Below are 20,405 nucleotides of genomic sequence, written 5' to 3'. Positions count from 1 at the left end.
TCCTCCTGCCCGCGGCCACCAGCTCCCAGCTGATCACAGTCCGGTTCTGTTTCCCCCCTCCTTTCCCGATTCCCTCCCTTTTCCCCGGATTCCTGGGGAAATTTCCACCTCTTTCCAGAAGCTTCGCCCACGGACTCGCTGCTTCCAGAAACCTCTCGGTCTCTCCACGTCTCGCGGACTTGCCGCGCTGCGATTGGCCGCCGCTTCAGAACCTTCTCCAACCTTCTGCAGTGAGCTCACAGAGCCGCGTTCGGATTGGTCCAGGCCGCGTCAAGCAACCGCTAGGTGCCGCCCCCTGCTCTGCGCTGAGGCTTTATAAAGGGAGGAGCTGCAGTGACTTGAGTTACAATCGACTTGCAGAGGTTACGAGTTGGGAGCTGGATTGTTGCAAGTGGAAAACTTCACAGCAGCAGAGTGACTTTAAGTGACTTTTACCAAGACAGAAAATGCCTGCAGCTAAAGGAACAGCCATTGGTATCGACCTGGGAACCACGTACTCCTGCGTGGGGGTCTTCCAGCATGGCAAGGTGGAGATCATCGCCAATGACCAGGGCAACCGCACCACCCCCAGCTATGTGGCCTTCAACGACATCGAGAGGCTCATTGGAGACGCGGCCAAAAACCAGGTGGCTCTGAACCCACCCAACACCATCTTTGATGCCAAGAGGATCATCGGGAGGAAATTTGACGACCCAGTGGTCCAATCTGACATGAAGCACTGGCCCTTCCAGGTGGTGGATGATGCCGGGAAGCCCAAGGTGAAGGTCGAGTACAAGGGTGAGGATAAAACCTTTTACCCCGAGGAAATCTCCTCAATGGTGCTGACCAAGATGAAGGAGACGGCTGAGGCTTACCTGGGACACACTGTCACCAATGCTGTTATCACTGTGCCCGCTTACTTCAATGACTCCCAGCGCCAGGCAACCAAAGATGCTGGTGTGATCGCTGGTCTCAATGTCCTCCGTGTCATCAATGAGCCGACGGCAGCTGCCATTGCCTACGGCCTAGACAATAAGGGCAGAGGAGAACACAATGTTCTCATCTTTGACTTGGGAGGTGGCACCTTCGACGTGTCTGTTCTCTCCATTGACGATGGTATCTTTGAAGTGAAATCGACAGCTGGTGACACCCACTTGGGTGGAGAGGACTTTGATAATCGCATGGTCAATCACTTCATTGAGGAGTTCAAGCGTAAATACAAGAAGGACATCAGTCAGAACAAGAGGGCAGTCAGGAGGCTGAGGACAGCCTGTGAGAGAGCAAAGAGAACCCTGTCTTCCAGCACTCAAGCCAGTATTGAGATTGACTCTCTGTTTGAAGGCATAGACTTCTACACGTCCATCACCAGGGCTCGGTTTGAGGAGCTGAACTCTGACCTGTTCAGAGGCACTCTGGAACCAGTGGAGAAAGCTCTGAGAGATGCCAAGTTGGACAAATCGCACATCCATGATGTTGTCTTGGTTGGCGGCTCCACCCGCATCCCCAAGATCCAGAAATTGCTGCAGGATTTCTTCAATGGCAAGGAGCTGAACAAAAGCATCAATCCTGATGAGGCCGTGGCCTATGGGGCAGCTGTTCAAGCGGCTATCCTGATGGGGGACAAGTCGGAGAATGTTCAGGATCTACTTCTCCTGGATGTCGCTGCTCTGTCTCTGGGTCTTGAGACAGCAGGAGGAGTCATGACCACACTCATCAAGCGTAACACCACCATTCCCACCAAGCAGACTCAGATCTTCAGCACCTACTCTGATAACCAGCCCGGTGTCCTTATTCAGGTGTATGAAGGGGAGAGAGCCATGACCAAGGACAACAATCTTCTGGGCAAATTTGACTTGAGTGGCATTGCTCCTGGCCCCCGTGGTGTGCCACAGATTGAGGTCACCTTTGATATTGATGCCAATGGCATCCTAAATGTTTCTGCTGTTGACAAGAGCACTGGTAAAACAAACAAGATCACCATCAACAATGACAAGGGCAGGCTGAGTAAGGAGGAAATTGAGAGGATGGTGCAGGATGCAGAAAAGTACAAAACTGAGGATGAAGTCCAACGCCAAAAGATCGCAGCCAAGAATTCGCTGGAGTCCTACGCCTTCAACATGAAGAGCGCAGTGGAGGATGAGAATGTGAGAAGTAAGATCAGTGAGGAAGATAAGAAGAAGATCATTGACCAGTGCAACCAGGCAATATTGTGGCTGGAGAACAATCAGATGGCAGAGAAGGAGGAGTTTGAGTACCAGTTGAAAGAGCTGGAAAAACTCTGTCGTCCCATCATTACCAACCTGTACCAAGGAGGAGCATCAACAGCCGCAGGGGGATCTTGCAGAACCCAGGCTGGAAAAGCCACATACACAGGACCAACTGTGGAGGAGGTGGATTAAAAGACTGGAAATCTAACATATAACAATTTTGGACTCTTATGAGAGCTCAATGTTACATAGATTGTGTCTTTGGTGTTCCAGACTGACAGTGGAGGACTTGGGTGGGCTAGATGCTGTCAGTGCTACACTGAGTGATCCACTCTGACTCTTCCGAATGTTGGCAGTACTCTTCTGTAAACTGAAGCTGTGACGTGCTGACTTTTGTAAATTTTAATCACTTTATAAATTGATTTACTGAATGCTATTGAAAAGGGTTATCTTGTTGTTTTTGATCTGCATAGAAATATTCTCCATGTATACATAAGGACTTAATTTAATACTTTTATATTTTGCTGATAATGTAAACTTGTTGACAACTGGACTGAATTTTTAAGAAAGTCTAATAAAACGATTATTTACTTATTACTTTTATTTGTGGTGATTTCTGCCAAGAATATATTTTTAAATCTGTGCTTTGAAATATTGATCTATTTTCCGATGTGTCAATGTAATTCCCGCGCAGGTTTAACACCATCACTGGGATTTTTTCTAATTCTGGTGCAATTAGGAGGAAAGATTTTTTTATATTGCCCCTTTTGTGAGCTCAGCATGTCCCAAATTGTTTTACAGCCAGTGAAATACTATTTCTGAAGGGCAGTCACTGAATTAAAAAGAAATTTGACAGAACTTTAAAACAAGCCTTGGTGTAAATGAAATGAATATAGGTCAGGGGATAAATGTCAGATCTCTGTTGCAACTTGCAGAGAAGATGCAAGGTCCAGTGTATTCTTTTTCTCTCACAAAGTCATCGTATTCTGGACGTTTTACGATGCGAAATACACTATATAAATACAAGTAGTTGATGCGCTGGTCAAAATTACACATATGGACACCATTGGTGCATTATCATACAGACTAAATTAAACCAGACCAACAGAAACCAAACTCACTAATTGGCAATTCATTGTAAAATTTATTTCAAATAATCTCTGTTAGTCATTGTTACAGGGGCCTTGCCCATCTTATGAACCTCCCCTGCCTCTTATTTCTTTCTGCTGAGGGTAGGCTGAACTGTGACTCTGCTGACCTCACAGTCCAGCAAGTTCAAAAGCAGAGAAGCACCATTTGCCCTGCTAAGACTGCAGGTGGCAATGTTGCACTCTGCGACTGTTCAACTCGGGCACTCTGTGTCAAGAGGTAATAAGACAATTACAAAGCCCAATAGATGCGTCGACTTCAAACACAAAGATACTGAGAGACTTCCACAGCAGGAATTTAGGCCCGAAGCCATGGGATTCCCTCCCTCCACCACTCCACCTCTTTCATGACACTATTTAAACCCTACTTCAAACAAGCTACATGTTGGTACAGCACAGACGGTGTTGGATCTGCACTCTCAACCTTCGCTCAGCGGTGACCACAAGAAGATCGAGAGTTCAAACCCCACACCAGAAACTTCATCCCATTATGTAGGCTGATACTCCCAATGCACTACCGAAACAGTATTACAATGGCAGATCTGCTGACTTTTCAATGAGATGCTAAATCGAGGCCCTGTCTGCCCTCAGGTGGCTGTAAAAGATCCCATGGCACTATTCCAAAGAAAAGCAAGGGTGTTTTTCCCAGAATCCTGGCCAACATTTATCCCACAACCGTCATCTAACAAACACGGTATCTGGTCAATTCACACCGAACCACATAAATAGATATTGGGATAGATCAACTAAAGGCTGTGCAGGCATTATACAAAAGAGAGAGGTAGAGAACTTCCGGGAGGGAATTCCAAATCTGAGGGCTTAGACAGCTGAAGGCATGCCTGCCAGTGGTGGATTGAACAAAATTGGGGTTGCACGTCAGAATTGGAGGAGCACGGAGATTTTTAGGGTTGGAAAGGGTTATAGGAAGGGACAAGTCCATGGAGGGATCTAAATATGAGGATGAGAATTTTAGATTTGTGGCCTTTACAGTCTAGAAGCTAATGTAGGTCAGCAAGCAATTTTTTTATTTATTCATGGGATGTGGGCATCACAGGTCAGGCCAGCATTTATTGCCCATCCCTAATTGCCCTTGGTGGACAGGCTTTGGGGAGTCAGGAAGTGAGTTACTCACTGCAGGATTCATAGCCTCTGACCTGCTGTTGTAGCCACCGTATTTATATGGCTACCAGAGTTCATTTTCTGGTCGATGGTAGCCCGTAAGCTGATGATAGTGGGGGATTCAGCGATGATAATGCCATTGAATGTCAAGCGCAGATTGTCTCTTGTTGGAGATGCTCATTCCCTGGCACTTGTGTGGTGCGAATGTTACTTGCCACATATCAGCCCAAGCCTGGATGTTATCCAAGTCTTGCTGCATTTCAACACGGACTGCTTCAGTGTCTGACAAGTTGCGAGTGGTGCTGAACACTGTGCAATCATCAGCGAACATGCCCACTTCTGACTTCATGATTGAACAGCTGAAGCAGCTGAAGATGGTTGGGCCTAGGGCACTACCCTGAGGAACTTCTGCAGTGATCTCCTGGAGCTCAGATGATTGACCTCCAACAGCCACAAGCATCTTCCTTTGCGCTAGGTATGACTCAAACCAGCGGAGAGTTTTCCCCCAATTCCCATTCAGTTTTGCTAAGGCTCCTTGATGCCATACTCGGTCAAATGCTGCCTTGATATCAAGGACAGTCACTCTCACCTCACTTCTTGGTTCAGCTCTTTTGTCCATGTTTTAACCAAGGCTGTAATCAAGTCAGGAGCTGAGTTGCTCTGGTGGGACACAAACTGAGCGTCACTGAGTAGGTTATTGCTAAGCACGTGCCGCTTGATGGCACCGTTGATGACACCTTCCATCACTTTACTGATGACTGAGAGTAGGCTGATGGGACAGTAATTGGCCAGGTTGGACTTGTCCTGCTTTTTGTGTACAGGACATACCTGGGCTGTGGTGGGGAAGAGACGGTCGCCCACCTCCTCCTAGAATGTGCCTTTGCAAAGCAGGTGTGGAAAGAGATGCAGTGGTTTTTGTCAAGGTTCATCCCAAGCAGCTCTGTAACACAGGAGTCTGTGCTCTATGGGCTGTTCCCAGGGACGCACACCGAGACAAACATCAACTGCTGCTGGAGGACTATCAATTCGGTGAAAGACGCCCTTTGGTCTGCCCGAAACTTGCTGGTCTTCCAGCGTAAAGAGTTGTCCACCACCGAATGTTGCAGACTGGCACATTCCAAGGTCCAGGACTACGTGCTGAGGGACGCACTAAAGCTTGGGGCAGCCGCAGCAAAGGCTCAATGGGGAAAGACCACAGTGTAAGGTTCCCCCACCAAGCTGGACTGAGGGGCTGGATCCATGGGAAACCCCTCGAACTGTATCGTTAATATTCTGAATTGCTGTAAATGTAAAACTGTAATTGACATGACAATTGAGAAACGGAAGGGTTGGGAAGAAACTCATGACAGTATTGAAGGAAACTGATCTCCCTTGCAATGTTTGTATTTTTTGGTACTGTTTGGAAACTGTTTGGCAATGTAATTTTTACAGATTTTTATGAATAAAGTATATTTTGGAAATAAAAAAAAAAAAAAAAATTTTCCACATTGCAGGGTAGATGCCAGTGTTGTAGCTGTACTGGAACAGCTTGGCTTGGGGCACGGCATGTTCTGGAGCACAGGTCTTCAGTACTATTGCCGGAATATTGTCAGGGCCCATAGCCTTTGCAGTATCCCGTGCCTTCAGTCGTTCCTTGATATTACGCGGAGTGAATCCAATTGGCTGAAGTCTGGCATCTGTGATGCTGAGAACTTCAGTAAGAGGCTGAGATGGATCATCAACTCAGCACTTCTGGCTGAAGATTGTTGCAAATGCTTCAGCCTTATCTTTCGCACTGATGTGCTGGGCTCCCCCATCATTGAGGATGGGGATATTTGTGGAGCCACCACCTCCAGTTCATTGTTTAATTGACCACCACCATTTACGGCTGGATGTGGCAGGATGGCAGAGCTTTGATCTGATCCGTCAGTTATGGGAATCGCTTAGCTCTGTCTATCGCATGCTGCTTACACAGTGTGGCACACAGATAGTCCTGTGTTGTAGCTTCACCAGGTTGACACCTCATTTTGAGGTATGCTTGGTGCTGCTCCTGGCATGCCCTCCTGCACTATTCATCGAACCAGGGTTGGTCTCCTGGCTTGATGGTAATGGTAGAGTGAGGGATATGCCGGGCCATGAGGTTACAGATTATGGTTGAGTACAAGGCTGCTGCTGCTGCTGCTGATGGCCCACAGCACCTCATGGATGCCAGGTTTTGCATTGCTAGATCAGTTCGAAATTTATCCCAGGTCGCATGGTTCTGGGGGCACACAACACGATGGAGGGGATCCTCAATGTGAAGATGGGACTGCGTCTGCACAAGTACTGTGCGGTGGTCACTCCTACCAATACTGTCATGAACAGATGCATCTGCAGCAGGCAGATTGGTGAGGATGAGGTCAAATATATTTTCCCCCCTTGCTGGTCCCCTCACCACCTGCCGCATACCCAGTCTAGCAGCTATGTCCTTTAGGACTCGGCCAGCTCAGTCGGTAGTAGTGCTACCGAGCCACTCTTGGTGATGGACATTGAAGTCCCCGACCCAGAGTACATTCTGTGCCCTTGCCACCCTCAGTGCTTCCTCCAAGTGTTGCTCAACATGGAAGAGTACTGAGTCATCAGCTGAGGGAGGGCAGTAGGTGGGAATCAGCAGGAAGTTTCCTTGTCCATGTTCGACCTGATGCCATGAGACTTCATGGGCTCCAGAGTCAATGTTGAAGACTCCCAGAGCAACTCCCTCCCGACGGTATACCACTGTGTCTCCACCTCTGCTGGGTCTGTCCTGCCGGTGGGACAGGACATACCTGGGGATGGTGATGGCGATGTCTGGGACCTTGTCTGTCAGGTGTGATTCAGTGAGTGTGACTATGTCAGGCTGTTGCTTGACTAGTCTGTGGGACAGCTCTGCCAACTTTTGCACAACCCCCAGATGTTAGGAAGGAGGACTTTGCAGGGTCCACAGGGCTGGGTTTGCCATTGTCGTTTCCGGTGCCTAGGTCGATGCCGGGTGGTCAATCCAGTTTCATTCTTTTTTATTGACTTCGTAGCGGTTAGATACAACTGAGTGGGTTGCGAGGCCATTTCAGAGGGCATGTAAGACTCAACCACATTGCTGTGGGTCTGGAGTCACATGTAAGCCAGACCAGGTAAGGACAGCAGATTTCCTTCCCTCAAGGACATTAGTGAACCAGATGGGTTTTTACAACAATCGACAATGGTTTCATGGCCATCATTAGACTAGCTTTTTTTTAATTCCAGATTTATTAATTGAATTCAAATTCCACCTTCTGCTGTGGTGGGTTTTGAACCCAGCTCCCCAGAGCAATACCCTGGGTCTCTGGGTTACTAGTCCATTAATGAGTGAATGGAAATAATTGTGAGTCAGGATCAAGGCAAGTTCTTTCTATTTTTCTTTCCTGCTATTGACTACTGTCTAATCTTGTGCATTTTTCAGACCTGATGGCCTATATCCAAGGGTTCTGAAGGAAGTGGCTGCAGAGATAGTGGAGGCATTGGTCAAAATTTTCCAGAACTCACTGGATTCCAGAAGGGTTGCAGCAAAATGGAAAACTGCTGATGTGACGCCCCTGTTCAATAAGGGAGGGAGGCAAAAAGCAGGAAGCTATAGGCCAGTCAGCCTAACATCGGTCGTTGGGAAAAGGCTGGATCCATTATTAAGAAAGAAATAGCAGAACATTTAGGAAAGCTTAACGCAATCAAACAGAGTCAACATGGTTTTGTGAAAGGGAAATCATGTTTGACAAATTTGCTAGAGTTCTTAGGGGATATAACAAGCAGAGTTAATAAAGGGAAACCGGAAGATGTAGTGTAATTGGATTTCCAGAAGGCATTCGATAAGGTGCCACATTAAAGATTATTACACAAGATAGGAGCTCACAGGATTGGGGGTAATGTGGTAGCATGGATTGGAGATTGGTTAACACACAGAAGACAGAGAGTCGGGATTAGTGGGTCTTTTTCAGGTTGGAAAGACGTAACTAGTGGAGTGCCACAAGGATCAGTCCCAAAGTCTCAATTATTTACTATCTATATTAATGACTTGGAGGAGGGAGCAGAGTGTAATATATCCAAATTGGCTGACAGTACCAAAATAGGTGGGAGGGCATGTTGTGATGAGGACATAAGGAATCTGCAACGGGATATAGATAAGCTGAGTGAGTGGGCAAAAACTTGGCAGATGGAGTTTAATGTAGGGAAGTGTGAGGTCTTCCACTTTGGTAGGAAGAATCAAAATGCAGACTATTATTTAAATGGAGAAAGACTCCAAAAAAGAGCAGCACAGAGGGATCTGGATGTTCCTGTGCATGAAACACAAAAAGTTAGCTTGCAGGAGCAGCAGGTAAATAAGAAGGCAAATGGAATTTTGGCCTTCATTGCTAGGGCTTAGAGTTTAAAAATAGGGAAGTCTTGTTACAACTGTACAGGGTGTTGGTGAGGTGGCACCTGGAGTACTGTGCACTCTTAAGGCGGGAAAGGTAGAGAGATATTAATTTCATTAGTTGGAAACTTACATTCGACTTTTAATGGCAAAATCTTCAGAGGAAACTTTTTTTAAAAACTGGCATCCAAGATGGCCACTGCAATTTGCATCTGGAACATCTTTGCACATTCCAAGACCCCAACCAGAGCCAGACATCTAAGAAGAAGCCCAGCCAGAACAATGCTTTGGCTAAATGAGTAGATTATACAGATCATCCTCGTTAGCAAAACATTCAAAGCTATTTCGAGGCATTCATAAGTGGAAGAGACAAGCAGTAACTGAGACTATAACAGCAGAGAAGGCGGTGTGACTCCCTTTCTTCTTTTCTCTCTCGCCAGAAAACATCAAGTTTGAAAACCCTCTGCGGCTGTAGACCCTACAAGCCGACAGACAGCTACAGCCAGAGACAAGGGGAAGAGAGCCACCTACAAGTTTGCCTTCAAGAAAACCCTGAGCATAGTGGGCCAGCCACAAAGTTCACTTTGACCAGCTACGGACTTTCTCAATGCAACTTCAGCCGGAAGATCACCAAAGCTTCCAACACCACCGCCGGGGTATTTACCTTTTATTTATTCTGGACTTTAATCCAACCAAAATAACCTACTTTGCACTCGGGTGAATGTGTGGCGAATACGTAGGGTATTTTTAATTATTTGAAACTGGTCTTAGATTGCTAAGTAGAATAAATTTACCTCTTTTTTGTTTAAACTCGAGAAAACCTGTCCAATTGGTTATTTCACAGTCACACTAAAGTGAAAAGGTAAAACACTCACAGAGGGGGTAAGCACAACCACTGTCAGATAAGAGGAAAGACAAGAGGGGCAACTGTGATCCCCCTCCTCACTTGGCTGTAACACTCTCCTGTCAGAAGGAGTTAAAAGGAGGTTCAGCCCCATCTGCTGGACTCAGGTCCATCTCATCTCTGCTGGCTCTTTCAAACCCAACCTGCAGCTTCACTTCATTTTACAATCAATTGTTCAAGTCTTCAGCTCCATTTGTGATAGTTATTTTGATTGCGGGTGACTGAAAACTATCTGACAAAAGATTTTAAAATTGAAAAAACACAACTTTTCCAATGTCTCTGTGTGTTTTTCTCCCGGGTGTTGCTTGTCCAGGAGATTTATCCTCATTTTCCTCGGACACGCGGGTATTCCGGGAGAGTTGGCAACCTCCTCGTCGCTCTGCTCCTCCTGCCCGCGGCCACCAGCTCCCAGCTGATCACAGTCCGGTTCTGTTTCCCCCCTCCTTTCCCTATTCCCTCCCTTTTCCCCGGATTCCTGGGGGAATTTCCACCTCTTTCCAGAAGCTTCTTCCACGGACTCGCTGCTTCCAGAAACCTCTCGGACTCTCGGCGTGTCACGGACTTGCCGCGCTGCGATTGGCCGCCGCTTCAGAACCTTCTCCAACCTTCTGCGGTGATCTCACAAAGCCGCGTTCTGATTGGTCCAGGCCGCGTCAAGCAACCGCTAGGTGCCGCCCCCTGCTCTGCGCTGAGGCTTTATAAAGGGCGGAGCTGCAGTGACTTGAGTTACCATTGAACTTGGAGAGGTGACCAGTTGGGAGCGGGATTGTTGCGAGTGGAAAACTTAGCAGCAGCAGCAACAACAGCAGCAGCAGCAGAGTGAATTTAAGTGACTTTTACCAAGACAGAAAATGCCTGCAGCTAAGGGAACAGCCATTGGTATCGACCTAGGAACCACGTACTCCTGCGTGGGGGTCTTCCAGCATGGCAAGGTGGAGATCATCGCCAATGACCAGGGCAACCGCACCACCCCCAGCTATGTGGCCTTCAACGACATCGAGAGGCTCATTGGAGACGCGGCCAAAAACCAGGTGGCTCTGAACCCACCCAACACCATCTTTGATGCCAAGAGGATCATCGGGAGGAAATTTGACGACCCAGTGGTCCAATCTGACATGAAGCACTGGCCCTTCCAGGTGGTGGATGATGCCGGGAAGCCCAAGGTGAAGGTCGAGTACAAGGGTGAGGATAAAACCTTTTACCCTGAGGAAATCTCCTCAATGGTGCTGACCAAGATGAAGGAGACGGCTGAGGCTTACCTGGGACACACTGTCACCAATGCTGTTATCACTGTGCCCGCTTACTTCAATGACTCCCAGCGCCAGGCAACCAAAGATGCTGGTGTGATCGCTGGTCTCAATGTCCTCCGTGTCATCAATGAGCCGACGGCAGCTGCCATTGCCTACGGCCTAGACCAGAAGGGCAGAGGAGAACACAATGTTCTCATCTTTGACTTGGGAGGTGGCACCTTCGACGTGTCTGTTCTCTCCATTGACGATGGTATCTTTGAAGTGAAATCGACAGCTGGTGACACCCACTTGGGTGGAGAGGACTTTGATAATCGCATGGTCAATCACTTCATTGAGGAGTTCAAGCGTAAATACAAGAAGGACATCAGTCAGAACAAGAGGGCAGTCAGGAGGCTGAGGACAGCCTGTGAGAGAGCAAAGAGAACCCTGTCTTCCAGCACTCAAGCCAGTATTGAGATTGACTCTCTGTTTGAAGGCATAGACTTCTACACGTCCATCACCAGGGCTCGGTTTGAGGAGCTGAACTCTGACCTGTTCAGAGGCACTCTGGAACCAGTGGAGAAAGCTCTGAGAGATGCCAAGTTGGACAAATCGCACATCCATGATGTTGTCTTGGTTGGCGGCTCCACCCGCATCCCCAAGATCCAGAAATTGCTGCAGGATTTCTTCAATGGCAAGGAGCTGAACAAAAGCATCAATCCTGATGAGGCCGTGGCCTATGGGGCAGCTGTTCAAGCGGCTATCCTGATGGGGGACAAGTCGGAGAATGTTCAGGATCTACTTCTCCTGGATGTCGCTGCTCTGTCTCTGGGTCTTGAGACAGCAGGAGGAGTCATGACCACACTCATCAAGCGTAACACCACCATTCCCACCAAGCAGACTCAGATCTTCAGCACCTACTCTGATTACCAGCCTGGCGTCCTTATTCAGGTGTATGAAGGGGAGAGAGCCATGACCAAGGACAACAATCTTCTGGGCAAATTTGACTTGAGTGGCATTGCTCCTGCCCCCCGTGGTGTGCCACAGATTGAGGTCACCTTTGATATTGATGCCAATGGCATCCTAAATGTTTCTGCTGTTGACAAGAGCACTGGTAAAACAAACAAGATCACCATCAACAATGACAAGGGCAGGCTGAGTAAGGAGGAAATTGAGAGGATGGTGCAGGATGCAGAAAAGTACAAAACTGAGGATGAAGTCCAACGCCAAAAGATCGCAGCCAAGAATTCGCTGGAGTCCTACGCCTTCAACATGAAGAGCGCAGTGGAGGATGAGAATGTGAGAAGTAAGATCAGTGAGGAAGATAAGAAGAAGATCATTGACCAGTGCAACCAGGCAATATTGTGGCTGGAGAACAATCAGATGGCAGAGAAGGAGGAGTTTCAGTACCAGTTGAAAGAGCTGGAAAAACTCTGCCGTCCCATCATTACCAACCTGTACCAAGGAGGAGCATCAACAGCCGCAGGGGGATCTTGCAGAACCGAGGCTGGAAAAGCCACATACACAGGACCAACTGTGGAGGAGGTGGATTAAAAGACTGGAAATCTAACATATATAACAATTTTGGACTCTTTTATGAGAGCTCAATGTTACATAGGTTGTGTCATTGGTGTTCCAGACTGACAGTGGAGGACTTGGCTGGGCTAGATGCTGTCAGTGCTACACTGAGTGATCCGCTCTGACTCTTCCGAATGTTGGCAGTACTCTTCTGTAAACTGAAGCTGTGACGTGCTGACTTTTGTAAATTTTAATCACTTTATAAATTGATTTACTGAATGCGATTGAAAAGGGTCATCTTGTTGTTTTTGATCTGTATAGAAATATTCTCCATGTACAGAGAAGGACTTAATTTAGTACTTCTATATTTTGCTGATAATGTAAACTTGTTGACAGCTGGACTAATTTTTTTTTAAATCTAATAAAAGGTTTATTTACTTACTACTTTTATTTGTGGTGCTTTCTGCCTTGAATACACTTTTAAATCTGTGCCTTGAAATATTGATCTATTTTCCTATTGGTCAATTTAATTCCCGCGTATGTTTAACACCATCACTGGGATTTTTTCATTTCTGGTGCAATTGGGAAGAAAGATTTTAATTTTTTTTATATCACTCCTTTTGTGAGCTCAGCATGTCCCATAGTGTTTTACAGCCAGTGAAATACTATTTCTGAAGAGCAGTCACTGAATTAAAAAGAAATTTGACAGAACTTTCAAACAAGCCTTGGCGTAAATTAAATGAATATATGTCAGGGGATAAAATGTCATATCTCTGTTACAACCTGCAGAGAAGATGCAAGGTCCAGTCTATTCTTTTTCTCTCACAAAGTCATCGTATACTGAACATTTTACAATGCTAAAGACACTATCGAAATACAAGTAGTTGATGCGCTGGTCCAAATTACAATACACACCTATGGACACCATTGGTGTATTTTCATGCAGACTAAATATGAACAGGACTTGACAGGGTAGATGCAGGAAAGATGTTCCCAATGGTATGGGGCGAAAGTGGGAATAGGCTACCGAGTTGGATAATCAACCATGATCATAATGAATGGTGGAGCAGGCTCAAATGGCCTACTCCTGCTCCTATTTTCTATGTTCATATCAATGTAAATCAAACCAGTCTAACAGAAACCAAACTCACTGGATGGTAATTAATTAAAAAATTTATTTCATCTCTGCAAATAATCTCTGTTAGTCATTGTTACAGGGGCTTTGCCCATCTTATGAACCTCCTTTGCCTCTTATTTCTTTCTGCTGAGGGTAGGCTGAACTGTGACTCTGCTGATCTCACAGTCCAGCAAGTTCAATAGCAGAGAAGCACCAGTTCCCCTGCTAAGACTGCAGGTGGCAATGTTGCACTCTGCAACTGTTCAACTAGGACACTCTGTGTCAGAGGTAATAAGACAATTACAAAGCCCAATAGATGCGTCGACTTCATATACAAAGATACTGAGAGACTTCCACAGCAGGAATTTAGGCCCTAAGCCATGGGATTCCCTCCCTACACCACTCCACCTCTTTCAGGACACTATTTAAACCCTACTTCAAACAAGCTAATTGTTGGTACAACACAGACGGTGTTGGATCTGCACTCTCAACCTTCGCTCAGCAGTGACCTCAAGAAGATCGAGAGTCAAACCCCACACCAGAGACTTCATCCCATTATGTAGGTTGATACTCCCACTGCACCACCGAGACAGTGTTACAATGGCAAATCTGCTGACTTTTCAATGAGATGCTAAATCGAGGCCCCATCTCAGGTGTTGTAAAAGATCTCATGGCACTATTCCAAAGAAAAGCAAGGGTGGTTTTTCCAGAATCCTGGCCAACATTTATCCCACAACCAACGCCAATCAAGCACAGTATCTGATCATTTCACACCGAACCACATAAATAAATATTGGGACAGATCAACAAAAGGTTGTGCAGGCATTATCCAAAAGAGATAGGTAGAGAGCTTGAGGGAGAGAATTCCAAATGTGAGGGCCGAGACGGCTGAAGGCATGCCTGCCAGTGGTGCAGTGAACAAAATCAGGGTTGCACGTCAGAATTGGAGGAGCACTGAGACCCCGGAGAACTGTAGGGTTGGACAGGGTTACAGGGATAGGGAGGGGCAATTCCATGGAGGGATCTCAATGTCAGGATGAGAATTTTAGATTTGTGGCCTTGATGGTCTAGAAGCTAATGTTGGTCAGCAAGCACGGCGTAATTGTTTTTTTGTTCATTCATGTGATGTGAGCGTTGCAGGCCAGGCCAGCATTTATTGCCCATTCCTAATAGCCCTTGGTGGACAGGATTTGGGGAGTCAGGAGGTGTGTTACTCGCCGCAGGATGCCTAGCCTCTGACTTGCTCTTGTAGCCACGGTATTTATATGGATACTCCAGTTCAGTTTCTGGTCAATGGTAGCCCCTAGGATGTTGATAGTGGGGGATTCAGCGATGATAATGCCGTTGAATGGCAAGGAGAGACGGTTAGCTTCTCTCTTGTTGGCGATGGTCATTGCCTGGCATTTGTGTGGCGCGAATGTTACTTGCCACTTATCAGCCCAAGCCTGGATATTGTCCAAGTCTTGCTGCATTTCTACATGGACTGCTTCAGTATCTGAGGAGTTGCAAATGGTGCTGAACATTGTGCAATCATCAGCGAACATCCCCACTTCTGACCTTATGATTGAAGGAAGATCATTGATGAAGCAGGTGAAGATGGTTGAGCCTAGGGCACAACCCTGAGGAACACCTGCAGTGATGTCCTGGAGCTCAGATGATTGATCTCCAACAACCACAATCATCTTCCTTTGTGCTAGGTATGACTCCAACCAGCGGAGAGTTTTCCCCCTGATTCCCATTGACTTCAGTTTTGCTAGGGCTCTGTGATATCAAGAAACGACTGAAGGCACTGGATACTGCAAAGGCTATGGGCCTGACAATATTTCGGCAATGGTACTGAAGACCTGTGCTCCAGTTTTTGCCGCACCCCAATCCAAGCTGTTCCCACCAAGGCTGTAATGAAGTCAAGAACTGAGTGGCCCTGGTGGAACACAAACTGAGCATCACTAAGCAGGTTATTGCGAAGCAAGTGCCGCTTGATGGCACTGTTGATGACAGCTTCCATCACTTTCCTGATGATTGAGAGTAGGCTGATAGGACGGTAATTGGCTGTTTGGACTTGTCCTGCTTTTTGTGTACAGGACATACCTGGGCAATTGTCCATGTTACAGAGTAGATGCCAGTGTTGTAGTCATAATGGAACAGCTTGGCTTGGGGCACGGCAAGTTCTGGAGTATAGATCTTCAGTACTATTGTCGGAATATTGTCAGGACCCATAGCCTTTGCAGTATCCAGTGCCTTCAGTCGTTTCTTGATATCACGCAGAGTGAATTGAATTGGCTGAAGTCTGGCATCTGTGATCCAGGGGACTTCACGCGGAGGCCGAGATGGATCTGGCACTTCTGGCTGAAGATTGTTACAAATGCTTCACCCTTCTCTTTCGCACTGATTTTCTGGGCTCCCCCATCATTGAGGATGGGGATATTTGTGGAGCCACCTCCTCCAGTTAGTTGTTTAATTCCCCACCACCATTTACGGATGGATGTGGCAGGACTGCAGAGCTTAGAAATGATTCGTTGGTTATGGGATTGCTTAGCTCTGTCTATCACATGCTGCTTACACAGTTTGGCATGCAAGTAGCCCTGGGTTGTAGCTTCACCAGGTTGACACCTCATTTTGAGGTTTGCCTGGTGCTGCTCCTGGCATGGCCTCCTGCACTCTTCATTGAACCAGGTTTGGTCCCCTGGTGGAGTAGGGGATATGCCGGGCCATGAGGTTACAGATTGTGGATGAGTACAACTCTGCTGCTGCTGATGGCCCACAGCAACTCATGGATTCCCAGTTTTGCATTGCTAGATCTGTTCGAAATCTATCCAATTTAACACGGTGGTAGTGCCACACAACATGATGGAGGGCATCCTCAATGTGAAGGTGGGACTTCGTCTCCACAAGGAATGTGCGTTGGTCACTCCTACAATACTGTTATGGACAGAGGCATCTGCGGCAGGCAGATTGGTGAGGACGAGGTCAAGTATGTTTTTCCGTCTTCTTGATTCCCTCACTACCTGCCGCAGACCCAGTCTAGCAGCTATGTCCTTTAGGATTCGGCCAACTCGGTCAGTAGTGGTGCTACCGAGCCGCTCTTGGTGATGGACATTGAAGTCCCCCACCCAGAGTGCATTCTGTGCCCTTGCCACCTTCAGTGCTTCCTCCAAGTGTTGTTCAACGTGGATGAGTACTGATTCATCAGCTGAGGGAGGGCGGTAGGTGGGAATCAACAGGAGGTTTCCTTGTCCATGTTTGACCTGATGCCTTGAGACCTCATGGGGTCCAGAGTCAATGTTGAGGATGCCCAGGGCAACTTCCTTCCGACTGTATACCACTGTGCCGCCACCTCTGCTGGGTCTGTCCTGCCGGTGGGACAGGACATATCCGGGGATTGTGATGGCAGTGTCCAGGACATTGTCTGTCAGGTGTGATTCAGTGAGTATGACTATGTCAGGCTGTTGCTTGACTAGTCTATGGGACAGCTCTCCCAACTTTAGCAGAAGCCCCCAGATGTTAGTAAGGAGGACTTTGCAGGGTTGACAGGACTGGGTTTGCCATTGTCGTTTCCGGTGCCTAAGCCGATGCCAGGTGGTCCGTCCGGTTTCATTCTTTTTTACTGTCTTTGTAGCGGTTAGATACAACTGAGTGGCTTGCTAGGCCATTTCAGAGGGCATGTAAGAGTTAACCACATTGCTGTGAATCTGGAGTCACCCGTAGGTCTGACCAGATAAGGACAGCAGATTTCCTTCCCTAAAGAACATTAGCGAACCAGATGGGTTTTTATAACAATCGACAATGGTTTCATGGCCATCATTAGACTAGCTTTTTTTAATTCCATATTTATTAATTGAATTTAAATTCCACCTTCTGCTGTGTTGGGATTAGAACCGATGTCCCCAGAACAATCCCCTGGGTTACTTGACCAGTAAGTGTGAGTCAGGATCAAGGCAAGTTCTTTCTCTTTTTCTTTTCCGCTGTTGACTACTTGTGCATTTTTCAGATTTGCAGTGCAATTGTGCATCTGATGAGATTATAAAGCCATCCCTCCATCAAAAACAACAAATTATACTTGCATATAGCGTATATATATGAGATGGGGTAGCTTTGTTAATGAAGGAAGGTATCAGTGCGGTGGTGAGTACAGATATAGGTGCAATACATCGTGATGTGGAATCAGTTTGGGTGGAAATAAGGAATAGCAAGGGGAAGGAGTCATGGGTGGGGTCCGTCCATCGATCCCCGAAGAGCTGCCTTAATGTAGGACAAAGTATGAATCGGGAAATAACGGAGGTGCGTAAGAAGGGCACTACAATTGTCATGGGTGATTTTAATCTGCATATTGACTGGACAAATCAGATTGGCAGAGGTAACATGGAAGACGAATTTGTAGACTGCATCAGGGGTTGTTACTTACAGCAATACATTGCAGAACCTACCTCGCAACAGGCTATTTTAGATCTAGTAATGTGTAATGAGGTAGGATTAATAAGAGATGTCGTAGTTAAGGATCCTCTAGGGGATGGCGATCACAACATGGTAGAATTTCAAATTCAATTTGAGGGCGAGCAATTCGGGTCTCAAACCAGTGTCCTCAACTTAAACAATTATAGAGGACAATTTACAATTTACAGTTTCCAATTTACAATTTACAGTGGAGAAAGAAAATGTTATCGAGGAGAATACTGAGATACAGACTACTAGGCTAGATGGGATTGAGGTTCACAAGGAGGAGGTGTTAGCAATTTTGGAAAGTGTGAAAATAGATAAGTCCCCTGGGCCAGATGGGATTTATCCTAGGATTCTCTGGGAAGCCAGGGAGGAGATTGCAGAGCCTTTGTCCTTGATTTTTATGTCGTCATTGTCGACAGGAATAGTGCCGGAAGACTGGAGGATAGCAAATGTTGTCCCCTTGTTCAAGAAGGGGAGTAGAGACAGCCCTGGTAATTATAGACCTGTGAGCCTTACTTCGGTTGTGGGTAAAATGTTGGAAAAGGTTATAAGAGATAGGATTTATAATCATCTTGAAAAGAATAAGTTCATTAGAGATAGTCAGCACGATTTTGTGAAGGGTAGGTCATGCCTCACAAACCTTATTGAGTTTTTTGACAAGGTGACCAAACAGGTGGATGAGGGTAAAGCCGTGGATGTGGTCTATATGGATTTCAGTAAGGCGTTTGATAAAGTTCCCCACGGTAGGCTATTGCAGAAAATACAGAAGTATGGGATTGAAGGTGAATTAGTGCTTTGGATCAGAAATTGGCTAGCTGAAAGAAGACAGAGGGTGGTGGTTGATGGTAAATGTTCATCCTGGAGTATAGTTTCTAGTGGTGTACCGCAAGGATCTGTTTTGGGGCCACTGCTGTTTGTCATTTTTATAAATGACCTGGATGAGGGTGTAGAAGGGTGGGTTAGTAAATTTGCGGATGACACGAAGGTCGGTGGAGTTGTGGATAGTGCCGAAGGATGTTGTCGGTTACAGAGGGACATAGATAGGCTGCAGAGCTGGGCTGAGAGATGGCAAATGGAGTTTAATGCGGAAAAGTGTGAGGTGATTCACTTCAGAAGGAGTAACAGGATTGCAGAATACTGGGCTAATGGGAAGATTCTTGGTAGTGTAGATGAGCAGAGAGATCTTGGTGTCCAGGTACATAAATCCCTGAAAGTTGCCACCCAGGTTAATAGAGCTGTTAAGAAGGCATATGGTGTGTTAGCTTTTATTAGTAGGGGGATCGAGTTTAGGAGCCACGAGGTCATGCTGCAGCTGTACAGAACTCTGGTGCGGCCGCACCTGGAGTATTGCGTGCAGTTCTGGTCACCGCATTATAGGAAGGATGTGGAAGCTTTGGAAAAGGTGCAGAGGAGATTTACTAGGATGTTGCCTGGTATGGAGGGAAGGTCTTACGAGGAAAGGCTGAGGGACTTGAGGTTGTTTTCGTTAGAGAGAAGGAGGAGAAGAGGTGACTTAATAGAGACATATAAGATAATCAGAGGGCTGGACAGGGTGGATAGTGAGAGCCTTTTTCCTCGGATGGTGATGGCAAACACGAGAGGACATAGCTTTAAGTTGAGGGGTGATAGATATAGGACAGATGTCAGAGGTAGTTTCTTTACACAGAGAGTAGTAGGGGCGTGGAACGCCCTGCCTGCAACAGTAGTAGACTCACCAACTTTAAGGGCATTTAAGTGGTCATTGGATAGACATATGGATGAAAATGGAATAGTGTAGGTCAGATGGTTTCACAGGTCGGCGCAACATCGAGGGCTGAAGGGCCTGTACTGCGCTGTAATGTTCTATGTTCTATGTTCTAAAGATTTGCCTAAAGCGGGCTAGGAAAATAGACTAAGGGGAAGGTCAGTGGATGAGCAGTGGCAGACATTTAACCGTATAATTTATAACGCTCAGCAAAAATTTCTCCCAGTCAAAAAGAAAGACTCGATGAGAAGGATGAACCATCCATGGTTAACAAAGACGGGCAAGGAGTGTATGCAAACAAAAACTAAGACATACAAATTGAAAACTAGTGGTCGACCGGAGGATTGGGAATTTTTTGGGAACCAGCAACGGATGATTAAAAAGCTAATGGAGAGAAAATTGATTATGAAAGTAAATTGGCAAGAAATATAAAAACAAACAGCAGGACCTTCTATGGGTATGTAAAAAGAGAGAGTAGCTGATGTGAAAGTGGGACACTTGGAGGATGAGACCGAGGAATTGATAACGGGGAACAGGGAAATGGCAGATAATATAAACCAATATTTTGCATCGGTTTTCACAGTGGAGGATACCATAAACATCCCACAGATATCAAATATGCAAA

General features: G+C 46.5%; 2 protein-coding genes across 2 annotated transcripts; both read left to right on the top strand.

The window, feature by feature from the left end:
- Positions 1-357: 357 nt before the first annotated feature.
- LOC137346133 (heat shock 70 kDa protein 1-like) lies at positions 358-2,783 on the top strand. Its single transcript, XM_068009452.1, has one exon. The coding sequence runs from the start codon at positions 447-449 to the stop codon at positions 2,376-2,378; it is 1,932 nt and encodes a 643-aa protein (XP_067865553.1). The 5' UTR covers positions 358-446; the 3' UTR covers positions 2,379-2,783.
- A 7,690-nt stretch (positions 2,784-10,473) lies between these two features.
- LOC137346132 (heat shock 70 kDa protein 1A-like) lies at positions 10,474-12,926 on the top strand. Its single transcript, XM_068009451.1, has one exon. The coding sequence runs from the start codon at positions 10,587-10,589 to the stop codon at positions 12,516-12,518; it is 1,932 nt and encodes a 643-aa protein (XP_067865552.1). The 5' UTR covers positions 10,474-10,586; the 3' UTR covers positions 12,519-12,926.
- The last annotated feature ends 7,479 nt before the right edge of the window (positions 12,927-20,405 follow it).

The sequence above is a fragment of the Heterodontus francisci genome, chromosome 29, assembly GCF_036365525.1.
Source record: "Heterodontus francisci isolate sHetFra1 chromosome 29, sHetFra1.hap1, whole genome shotgun sequence".
Classification (NCBI taxonomy): Eukaryota; Metazoa; Chordata; class Chondrichthyes; order Heterodontiformes; family Heterodontidae; genus Heterodontus; species Heterodontus francisci.
This window is presented reverse-complemented; position numbering and strand designations above follow the sequence as displayed.

Excerpts from the sequence above, each read along its gene's own strand:
- LOC137346132 (XM_068009451.1), top strand. The coding sequence starts at position 10,587 with ATGCCTGCAGCTAAGGGAACAGCCATTGGTATCGACCTAGGAACCACG.
- LOC137346133 (XM_068009452.1), top strand. The coding sequence starts at position 447 with ATGCCTGCAGCTAAAGGAACAGCCATTGGTATCGACCTGGGAACCACG.